The 11,805-nt window shown below is 44.8% G+C and overlaps 2 protein-coding genes across 2 annotated transcripts; one reads left to right on the top strand and one right to left on the bottom strand.

Moving 5' to 3' along the window:
• Positions 1–3,661: 3,661 nt before the first annotated feature.
• cfap184 (cilia and flagella associated protein 184) lies at positions 3,662–6,782 on the bottom strand (the record flags this gene model as incomplete). Its single annotated transcript, XM_079184648.1, has 3 exons — positions 3,662–3,991; positions 4,108–4,446; positions 6,060–6,782. The coding sequence occupies 3 exons, from the start codon at positions 6,780–6,782 to the stop codon at positions 3,662–3,664; spliced, it is 1,392 nt and encodes a 463-aa protein (XP_079040774.1).
• Positions 6,783–7,028: 246 nt separating this feature from the next.
• tada2b (transcriptional adaptor 2B) lies at positions 7,029–10,941 on the top strand. The gene is given in 3 exon segments (XM_079184450.1): positions 7,029–7,307; positions 8,468–9,360; positions 9,362–10,941. Coding segments are annotated over 3 exon segments (1,476 nt in total). The 5' UTR covers positions 7,029–7,037; the 3' UTR covers positions 9,675–10,941.
• The last annotated feature ends 864 nt before the right edge of the window (positions 10,942–11,805 follow it).

The following is an 11,805-nucleotide window of genomic DNA, read 5'->3' as shown; positions in this document are numbered from 1 at the left end:
TTACACGTGATGGATAGATCATAAAGTCGTATGTGCTTTATCACATTTCACATGTGATGAATTGCTGTTGGAGGAGGCCATATGCTACAAATCCATACACGAGACATCTTATACAATAGAGATGAATGGACCACAGACCTCACTGTGGACACTTTCCATGGGGACCTTTTCCCCAAGAAAACTATTGGCCATGTATTATTGTGTGTCCAATCCATTCACTGCCATTGTATTGGAGCGGATTCAGACATCAGACAGGTGACTAAATTCCTGGACACCAAAACTATCAGAGATATTCCATTAGAGGTAAATTGCTTTCTCTCAGAGCAGAATGCAAAGCAGCCACAACAAGGTTACAAGGGTTCATTTATTGTCATCATACGAAATGCAGTTTGTAGTCCCATTTTGTGCCATAAAAAAGACACAAAGCAAAACTTTATTATCCCAGCCTGAGGAAAGAAGCTGATCTGAAGTCTGGTGGTTCAGCAGCTGATACTTCAGTATCTCTTTCCAGACAGCAGGAGGGTGAACAGGTTGTGGATGGGTGGGTCTAGGCTTTTAGTATCCTTTGGGATCTTTGAAGTCTCCTCACCTGGACGTGGAGAGCAGTCTGATGGGGAAGTCTCTAACAAAGAAACAAGATATAGCTCTGAAATTGTAGTTCCATAGTGAATGTTATAAGGGGAACCTTCTGAAGAGTTTTGTCTGTAGATAATGTGTGAAATGTTTCAATGAAACTATTAACCAGATGTTAAAAGAACTGGAAAAATAGATAACTGATAAAAAAAGATATTGCTTGTGTGACTACATGGACAATGTTAACACAGGATGTGTGTGATGCAGGCAGGTAAACTCAGCTCTTCGTGTAAATTAAAGTACAACAGTGCCCTCTTGTGGTTGCCTTGGTCCAGTGTCAGGAATTTGTGGGGGAAAAAGAGGGAAATGTCAGAATCAGTTTTCTTTTCACCAGTAGCGGGCCGTCAGGGCCTGCAAAGCCTTCTCTGCTGGCCTAAACAGAATCACAAAGTTATAGCTATTTAATATTTTTTCTTAAATACATTTAATTTTTTCTTATATGTATTATAATTTATACAAATATTTTTTCCATTATCTTATTTTCTCATTGCACAGCTACTGTGTTCCTCAGTTGCTCTGCTTCCAGTGCAGCTTATTTTAAGTAGAGCTTTTATCCAATCAGATTTCACCTCTGCATCTCTAGGTAAGAAGAGAGGCCCCAGGCCTGCAGACTCACCAGTGAATCCATGTGCAGGTTAAGTGAATGGGGACGATATTGTTGATTGACATAGTCTTCAACCAATCAGATCTTTAGTTTGAGATTCTTAGACGCCAGAGCGGCTTGCAGGCCTACAGCTACGTCAGCTTTGTTTTCATCAAATGGCGGAAGGAGGAGGAGAAACGGATTTAGTGGCGGAGTTACTGGGAACGCTTTTCTCAAGAAGGGCATTTCATGACAAACTGGACAGTAAGAAATGTCCCCACAGCTAGCAGCCCTGACCCAGCCAGGAAAAGGATTTGTATGCAGCATCGGAGAAGCGTTGCACATGTTATGGCTGTGAATGTGTTTCATTTTAACTGAGCGTCGGTACTTTTGGAGAGACTCGAGTGGATCGACAACTCAACGACCATGTTCGCAGGGAAACAGCTCCACAACCGCGGCCCGCCCTTCGCCGTTCCACAGCCGAAGACGACGACCGAACGGCGGTCGAAGACGACCAGCGAACAGCGGCGGAAGACCGACAACCGACCGGCAGCGGAAGACCGACGACGACTGGCGAAATACAACTGTGGAGGCTCGACTGGCATCGATGAATGGAGAAGGACTTCTTACTGGAACTGATGTACTGGGATTAAACTCTTTGTCAACAAAGAAAGGAGGATAGACAGCATTTGGTAAGTGAAGTTCGTTTGTTTACCTCTACAGTTACTACTGTTCATTTGTCGATCGTGGCGTTTTTATGAATAATATTTGAATGGCTCGTGCTCGTGTGGTGGAATGCGTGGATCCGCTGCAGGTCTGCTGGATTGATTTGTTGCTTTGTTGTCATACGAATATATGCGACTGCTCTTGTGAGTTTGTCATTGTGTTACATTGATTTGGACTATATTGTCCGTTAATGACGCAGCGTCCCGTCATGCTCGTATTCATGTATCTGCACTCTGCATTTCGTGTTTTGTATGCTAGGTGTTGAGCTTTATGTAACATTTTATTTCATTTGTCAAATGTTGCAGTGTTATGTGAATATGCGGCTTTTAGACGAAACAAATAATAACCCGTAGCTGTGACGTCATAATGAGGTTATTAGAAGTGTAGAACAGCACTGAAGGCCCAGGTATAAAATCCACGGCCCGCCACTGCTTTTCACATACATCTTACAAGTAATTTCCCTTTGTTGTTTGGTGCATAACAATTAACACAGAAGAAACATAAATATAGAATGAAACATTTTACATTAAAAATGACTTAATATTAATCAAAAACATGCACAATGTATCTGTGTTTTTACCAACCAGTCTACATGTGTTTTGTGGACTTGGAGAAGGCTTTCGACCGGGTCCCTCGGGGGTTCTTGTGGGGGGTGCTGCGGGAGTATGGGGTGCCGGACCCGTTACAACGGGCTATCCGGTCTCTGTACGACTGCAGTAGGAGCTGTGTCCGCATTCTCGGCAATAAGTCAGACACGTTCCCGGTGGGTGTTGGCCTCCGCCAGGGCTGCCCTTTGTCACCGGTCCTGTTCGTGACTTTCATGGACAGGATTTCTAGGCGCAGCCGGGCGTCGGAGAACGTCAGGTTCGGGGGTCTCGGGATCACCGCTCTGCTATATGCAGACGATGTGGTCCTGTTGGCCTCCTCGGATCTTGACCTCCAGCATTCATTGGGGCGGTTTGCAGCCGAGTGTGAAGCGGCGGGGATGAGAGTTAGCACCTCCAAATCCGAGGCCATGGTGCTCTGCCGGAAACCGGTGGATTGCTCCCTCCAGGTGGGGACGGAGTGCCTACCTCAAGTGAAGGAGTTTAAGTATCTCGGGGTCTTGTTCACGAGTGAGGGTAAGATGGAGCGGGAGATCGACAGGCGGATCGGTGCGGCTGCAGCAGTAAAGCAGGCGCTGCACCGGACCGTCTTGGTGAAGAGAGAGCTGAGCCGGAAGGCAAAGCTCTCAATTTACTGGTCGGTCTATGTTCCTACCCTCACCTATGGTCACGAACTCTGGGTCGTGACCGAAAGGACAAGGTCGCGGGTACAAGCGGCCGAAATGAGTTTCCTCCGTAGGGTGGCCGGGCTCAGCCTTAGAGATAGGGTAAGCAGCTCGGACATCAGGAGGGAACTTGGAGTCGAGCCGCTACTCCTTCGCATCGAAAGGAGTCAGCTGAGGTGGTTCGGGCATCTAATTAGAATGCCTCCTGGACGCCTCCCATTGGAGGTTTTCCGGGCACGCCCAACTGGGAGGAGACCCCGGGGAAGACCCAGAACACGCTGGAGGGATTATATCTCCCAGCTGGCCTGGGAACGCCTCGGGATCCCCCAGTATGAGCTGGAAAATGTTGCGGGCGAGAGGGAAGTCTGGGTCAGCCTGCTTGGCCTGCTGCCACCGCGACCCGACCCCGGATAAGCGGAGGAAAATGGATGGATGGATGGCTCATTCATTCATGAAGTTGTCTCCAGCTTCTTCTTCCGTCTGCCATTACTGAAGACAGTCCCAGCTTGTCGGCCCTTCAGATCCTCCAGTTGTTCTTCCAGGTGGTTGGAAGCGTCCACAGTGTCCTCAAAGTCCCGCAGCAGGACCCTGTTCCCCAGCAGTCCACGATGCTCCTTCAGTCTCAGGTTGTCTCTCAGCAGGCCGTTGCGTGCCTGCCTAGTCCTGGTCAAGAGGTCCCTCTTCCTGGCCACCGTGGTCTCCACCTTGTCCAGCTGCTCTCGCTGGGCCTGGACCTCCATCTGGCTCCAGAACAGCTTCTCCTTCACATTTGACAGGAGCTGATAAAACAACGAAACACTGCTCACTCAATTACTTATTACCAGAATTCACATTTTGTGAAACAACTACAGAAATTAGTTTGACGCAATCTGTGCTTTTTGATTGGTCAACCTACCTCCAAGCTGCTGCTGATCTTTTTCTGCATCTTTGAACATTCCTCATTTTGCTTTTCTGTCTGTTTTTTCAGCTCCAGCCTCTCTGCCTGCAGCTGCTCAAACTGCAGATGTAGAGGGTCCCTGGCATGTTCTTCCTCCTCATGGAGCTCTGCCTCCAGCCTGTGAATCTTGATCCTCAGCTTGATGTGCTTGAGGCGCAGCTTGGTCAGCTCATGCTGCAGCAGCTTCCCTGTTGCCTCCACTTTGGCCTGAGCGGCTTGTTTACCCAGGCATCCGCTTAGTGCTGCCACAGCTACATCCTGCTTCAGTGCCGCGAACGCTCGCCATTCATTTTCCACCTGAGGATGAAAATCAGACAGTTCGGACCCTCTGATCAGTACACGCAATCAACACTTCTTGGACACTGGTAGAGGTCTTCTGATTTGGTTGCTCAAACATATGTTGGATAACAAAATAGTTTTTTGTTCAGTCATACATTCATTATAGTATAATAATAATATGAGTACTTGCTAAATGTTTCAATTGTAATTTTCTAAAAAGGGTACACCGGGTCCCTACATGGTTACAGATTACACTATTTATTCCAGGCTTTCCAGTTGTGTTTTGCTAACTTTCTTAGTTTGTTCCTAAATCATTCCCCTGTTGGCGTAGTGCTGAGAGTAATGTGTGCACGGTTCAGTATGCAGGTCACCTCCACCCAGCTCACTGTGGAGCAGCATGTGTAGGGCCCTTGTACTCCTTTTCCCTGCAGGGATAGAGACCATTTTACACTCTTCATCTTAAGTATTTCTCCATCATTAAATATTCTTTATTTAATAAGAAGCAATCAAAGTTGATATTAAATATACATGTTACTATTCATTAACACTATAACACATCAGGACTGTGGGTGTGGTTTGCTCAGATTTGATTGATATTGCCATTAATATAAGTAGACAACCCCACAACTTAGATTTTGATTCAAATTTGGCAAAACTCTGATTATTCCACAGAAATATGTGACCTCACCGTTTTCCAACCGAGCCCCGCCCACTTCAAACCAGTGAGACAGAAACAGATACACAGAAATCTGTCATGTGAAATAACCAAATCGGTTTGAACTTTAACAGAAAGTAGTACATCATCCCGGGAAGTTAGTGGGGCCAACCCTAAAACAATTCCCTTTCGACTGGAGCCTGCAGTCCAGCAGCACCAAAACCACACAAGAACCGTCTCAACAATAACACTGACTATTTTTAAATGTACATTTCTCTATTTTCTTTTTATAGTTCTTGATTTGTACAGAACTTGTTTTATTATCACTGCTTTTAATATCATTATTATTATTGTTATTAGTAATACATATTTTACTATTATCATTTCTGCTATTATTACTGCTATGAATACTCTCATTATATGAATCATTTCAATCATATGGATTGACTATGTTGTAATTTAATTATGCTGTTCATTCTGTACACATGACATCTATTACATCCTGATAGAGGACCCTCCTCTGTTGCTCTTGCTGAGGTTTCCTTGTTTTAGCAGTTTTTCCTGTTCTATGATGGACAGATCGTCGGATGTGTACAGACTGTAAGGCCCTCTGAGGCAAATTTGTGATCTGTGATATTGAGCTATACAAATATAATTGAATTGAATTTGAGGGCATTTTAGACTTCACACAGCTCTCTCTGGATACACTTAAGGTTTTACACAACTTTTTCTCACATGCAGTAGTACAATAGGGGGAAATTGGGACAAATAAAGCATCTAAAAGCCTTTTATTAACGTTCGCCCTAATTCATTTTCTCCACTTCTAATACTGCTTCTCTGTTTTATTTCTTTAATTCATTTTGCATACTTTGAAAGAAAGTTTCCAAATAGTTTACCTTGGAAATGATCAGATTATATCAGGCAAAGTTTCAGAACAATGTCGAAAGCCTGCACAGGCCCTGAAAATGAGACTGACCTTGTCCAGCTTCTCTTGGGACTTTAACCTCAGCTCCTCCGCCTGCTGCTGAGCTGTCTCTGAATCAGCGGCGAGCTGCTGCTTCAGGTCAGTCAGGATGCTAATGTACTTCTCATACTGCTGCAGCTGCTCTGACACCGGTATATCCCTGTCCAGCTGGGCGTCGTGCCCAGCCTTCTTGTGGAAGAACTCTGCCAGCTTCATCTGCAGCAGGCTGCGCTGTTGGAGGGCTTCATCCCGGTATTGGAGGAGCTCCTGGAGGAGCTGCGTGGACTCTTCATGGCTGATGTGTCCTCCAGCTGCAGGAGCAGCAGTGGATTTGTCTTCTTCGGCCTCGTCTTCCTCCTGACTGGTGTTCTGGCCGTCCGGGGTCTTGAGATGCAGTCTGGGAGGTCCATTGTCATCAATGCTGTCTATTTCAAAAACAACACTCTCCTCGTGGGATATTGGCTGTTCCTTGACTTCATGCTTCTTCACAGCCAAGTCTTCACTTGTGATGTAATCAACACCCGGGAACTGGTTTCCACTGTTCTCTTCTGGTTCACTTGAGGCCTCTTCTTCAACAGGGGCCCCTTTAATGCTTCCAGAGTTCTCTTCATGAGGATCCGATGCAACCATTTCAGCTGGAACACCTTCCTTTACATTTCCATTTACCTCATCGTTGGAGGCATCTGCTGGCAGCATCCCATCATTCTTCACCTCATTTTCTGTCCCTCCATCCATTTTCAATTAAATAAAGAATATCCAAAAGTGTTATTCAATTTCTCTATAGCTATAGGGCTCGTGCACTTCCGAAGTCAATACCACGGTTCGTTTTGTTTCGGTTGTCCTGGAAACTGGGATCGGGATCCAATCAGAGGCGCCCCGACCTTACTCATTAATATTAAAGACCAGGATGTGAGCAGGTCGCGCTGCGAAGCTCGTTGTGCGCAGGCGCGCAGTTCTGCCTCCAACAACAAGAAGCAGGAGCCAGGCAACATGGCCGACCTGGGGAAGAAGTACTGCGTTAACTGCCTAGCAGATGTTACAAACCTGCGGCTTCGCTGCACCGACTGCCCCGATATCGAGCTGTGTCCGGAGTGTTTCTCGGCGGGGGCAGAAATCGGTAATCACCGGAGATGGCACGGCTACCAGCAGGTCGACGGCGGCCGGTTCTCCCTCTGGGGTCCCGAGGCAGCGGGAGGATGGACCAGCAGGGAAGAGCAGTCGCTGCTCGATGCTATCGAGCAATATGGATTTGGAAACTGGGTACATCACTTTTTAAGTTACTTCACTTAATTTCCCTCCACAACTCACCAGATAGGTTCACAAGAGTTGTGTTCAAAGTACAAGTAGAATGTCCCGAGTAACAGTTGGCTCGTAGCGGCGATGTTACGGTAACGTTCATGACCTTTAGGACAGTCCGTGTTATCTTCGTTCTGTCGTAAATCATAAACACAAGAATGTTCTACATGTTCAGGGTTCTATTAAAGGCCCAGATGTGTCTCGTGGAGGATGGGAGCTCGAGAGTAAGTTAGTAACATAACTATAACTTTAGATAGAAATGTATTATTACATGAGAAAGCTGCAGCACATACACACCAGGAGGAACAAAAGAGAGTAGCATTAGAACAATGTAACAAACCCAAAGAACTCAACTCGACTATAGCTTAAGTTATGTTGCAGGTCGGTGAAGTAGTTCTTTTTTAGATATCACACACCAAGTAAAACTCACTATTCATTCAATTCACGACATATATCACATGTAAACTTTATGTATTTTATTTATTACACATCCCATGATGAGTCATGTATTGCAACTACACATATTTAATTATTGATGAATCTGTTATATCATAATTCTTTTTCTTATTAGTTAAAATAGTTTGAGACACATTGATTCTCATTTAGTTGAGTAAACTTAAGCTCATAGCAAATTAACTAAAAAAGATTCAAATATAACTAAATAATATAAATGAAACATTAAAATACACAAACATGTTCCACAAATATCTAAATACCTTGCTAATTGTTTAAAATTAAAGGTTTGAATATTTGCATAATTGAAATATACTAAATATCAAAAGTATTTACAACAACATTCCATAAGCTCAAATGAAAGTTCCCCATTGAAGAGTCGAATAGTTTATAATTGTAAACTTTATCTTCAAAGTCAGTCAGCAGCTTGCTGTGCACTGCTGCTCTCTAGGTTACATTACCAATGAGATGTTCAAGTATTTCAACTGAATACTGCCTCATATTCCACATTGTTGGTATTAAATTACATAGTTCTCTCCTGAAAACTTACTTGGGAATTTTCAGGAAATTGCGGATGATAATAATAATAATAATAATGGACATAGGAAATAACAGCATATTTCTTCCTCGATGCTCGTTAGTAACAACTTCCTGTTTGTGCTGTCTTTCAGGAGGACATGGCCGCTCACGTTGGAGCATCCCGAACTCCTCAGGAAGTCATGGAGCACTACGTCACCATGTACATCCACGGAAACCTGGGTAAAGCCTGCATCCCTGACAGCATTCCCAACCGAGTGACGGACCACACCTGCCCAAGCGGAGGGCCCCTGTCGCCGAGTCTCACCACCCCGCTCCCTCTGCTGGATATCAGCCTGGCCGAGCAGCAGCAGCTGGGCTACATGCCTCTACGTGACGACTATGAGATTGAATATGACCAGGATGCAGAGAAGCTCATCAGCGCGCTGTCTGTGAACTACGACGACGAGGATGTGGAAATTGAAATGAAACGTGCTCATGTGGACATGTATGTGCGGAAGCTCAGAGAGCGCCAGCGACGTAAGAACATCGCCCGAGACTACAACCTGGTGCCTACGTTCCTGGGCCGAGACAAGAAGGACAAGGAGAAGCCAGGAGCGCTGGGAATCATAGGCACTGCTGGTGGTGTCGGGGGGGCAGGAGCTGGCGGTGGCACAGTTGGATCAGGTTCTACTACAGCAGCAGGATCAGGTCCTGTTCCCAGTACGCCCAAAAGAAAGATCACCAAGGAAGAAAAGGAGCAACGGGTCAGACTGCGGGGGCTCTGCCAGTTCATGGCCCATCGCGAGTTTGAAGACTTCTTTGAGAACATGCATAAAGAGCGCGTGCTGAGGACCAAGGTGCGTGAGCTGCAACGCTTCCGCCGCAACGGCATCACCCGCCTGGAGGAGTCTGCTGAATATGAATCAGCGCGCCACAAACGGGAGAAACGCAAGGAGAACAAAAGTGTGGTCACCTCCAAACGGGGCAGTGCAGGAGGAGGCGGGCTCGGCTCTGGGATGGGACTCGGGGGTGGAGCTGGAGGGGGGGGGGGGCCTTGCTGGAGGGTTGGGGGTTGGAGGTGGGGTCAAAGAAGAGGGCAAAGATGGTGAGTTTGCCACCATCGAGAATCTGGCGGGCTTTGAGCTGCTGTCAGACAGGGAGAAGGTGCTGTGTAACTCTCTGAACCTCAGCCCCGCACGATACCTGACTGTCAAAACCATCATCATCAAAGACCACCTGCAGAAAAGGCAAGGCATCCCGGCCAAGAGCCGGCTGCCCAGCTACCTGGACAAGGTCCTCAAGAAGCGCATCCTCACCTTCCTCACGGAAAGTGGCTGGATATCCCGAGACGCCTCCTAGCGACCCGTCTCTGAACAGGAAGTCATACGTTGATGATTGCCAAAAGCTGATTTGCTATAAGCTCCGTGGGCGGGACAAAACTACTGGCTTTTTTCAAAGTTGACCTTATATATATGTACATTACAAAGAAAGAGGATACACTTTTTTTATTTTCATACCAGGGCTAGGAACAACAATTAGCCTATATTTTTACATTTGGAAAAGGATGAAAATCAACTCTGTGGGTTCAAAGTACTTTGTGCCCGTGTTGTTACTACATAAATGAGAACTACAAGGCTAACAAGTATTGCATAGTTGCAGAGATATTTTGCTGTTAATGCAACAGGTTCATTGAAGATTTTACATCCAAACACCAACTGTGCAAAAGCCACTTGCATCTGAAAGGAAGGGGAAATGACAATTAATAATTATGTTTTCTGGAAATGTTTAAAAGTAGTATTTTTTGGGGGTGAATGTTGTGCAGCATGGCACTGATGGGAGACAGAAATGATCACCGTTGGATCTCTCAAATTCTAATTTGATCAACCATGTCTGCTGTTTCATCAGCTGGACTGCTAGCTCTTCACATCTTCTAACGTATTCAACATTTTTCTCCTCCATCTCCAATCAACTCATTTTCTCTGACTTTTTTACCTCTTACTGCAACAAGTGAAGGAAAAGAAAAAGCATCAGGGTTCAACATTCAACTAGCTCTCTCTGGAATGAGCACTGATATATATATATATATATATATATATATATATATATATCAGTAATGGTGAACATGCGCACCAATAAGCAACAAGAACTGTATGTAAATAAATGCCAAAGAATATTAAAAGGTGATTCAGAGACTGTTCACACACCATCACACAAACTGTCCACTTTAAAACAACCTACTCAGTTTATTTGTTGCTCACAATTCTTTAAAGGGACAGTTCACCACAAAATCAAAAATCCATATTTTTTCCTCTTACCATTTCTTGTATTGATCAATGTAGTTTTATTTGTGCGATTGCTTAGTGTTGGAGATGTCTGACTTCTCTCCACTATAACAGACTAGATGGCACTCGGCTTGTTGTGCTCAAAGCAACGAAAACATTTTGACAAACTCAACGACAATATCTCTTTCCAGAAATCATGAGCCATTGACTCACAACAAGGTCAACAAAAATGTGTTTCTGATTTTGGAGGGGGATTTTTTTAAGGATCTTTATCATAAATATTTATTTGTGTAGCTGGTAAAAAAAGAAATACATTGACTGATATATTGTATTTGACTTTTAAAGCCCCTGGAAACTTTGCTTCAGATCTTAAGTATTTCTCCATAACATGGCTTGTGGGTTGTTGCTAAATAAGCAACAACCCACAAGCCTTTAGTTTTACAGAAACAGTGCATGTCAGCTCAGCTGTCCACATGGAATATACAGGTAAAGAAGCTGCATGTGGAAGAACATTAACCAGTCATCAGTACAATTCCAAGATTATTGTTTTCTTTGTTTACCAGGCGATTATGCAAGGCAGGCTTTATCTTTAGCGTGTAGTTGGTAGAGCTCCTCAGTCCTACCAGCACACTGTAGCCCTGTGGTGGACACACACCCTCCCAGCTTTTGCCCACATCTGGGCAGCCTATCATTCGTCTTTCAAAGGTTACTTTACTTTGTAAATGGCAGAACCAGAACAGCAGCACTAGTGACTCATCCTCTTTTTCCCGGTGGCCATCGCGCTATTTAAATGTAAATGTTGCTATTGAATCAGCAGGAGCTCTATAGTCACAGGTAAGAGAGGCAGGTGACGTTGTGGTCTAACCAGCTGGAATATGTGCTGGATTCATGTTTGTTAGCCCCTTTACTGCATCGGTAGCTGTTGGAAATTGGCCTTTTTGGATTGAAATCCAAGTCATGAGTAGCATTAGTTCTGTAGTGGTAGACATTGAAAGTAGAGCTTTGCCTTTTTTGGAGGGGGTCATTGCCCTGAAATAGTGGATCAACTGTGGAGGGAGTTCATGTGTTGTTATGGTCATGCTTAGTCATATTTCATCAATGTGGTGCTCCAAACCATATGCACCATTCTAGCCAAACACAGTTATTGAAAGGCTAACTGGTGATATTTTCTATTTCTCTTATTGTCAACAAATCCCATGAAAAGACTA

This window comes from Pholis gunnellus (genome assembly GCF_910591455.1).
Source record: "Pholis gunnellus genome assembly, chromosome: 23".
Classification (NCBI taxonomy): Eukaryota; Metazoa; Chordata; class Actinopteri; order Perciformes; family Pholidae; genus Pholis; species Pholis gunnellus.
The sequence above is the reverse complement of the archived record's forward strand: the minus strand, read 5'-3'. Positions and strand labels throughout refer to the sequence as shown.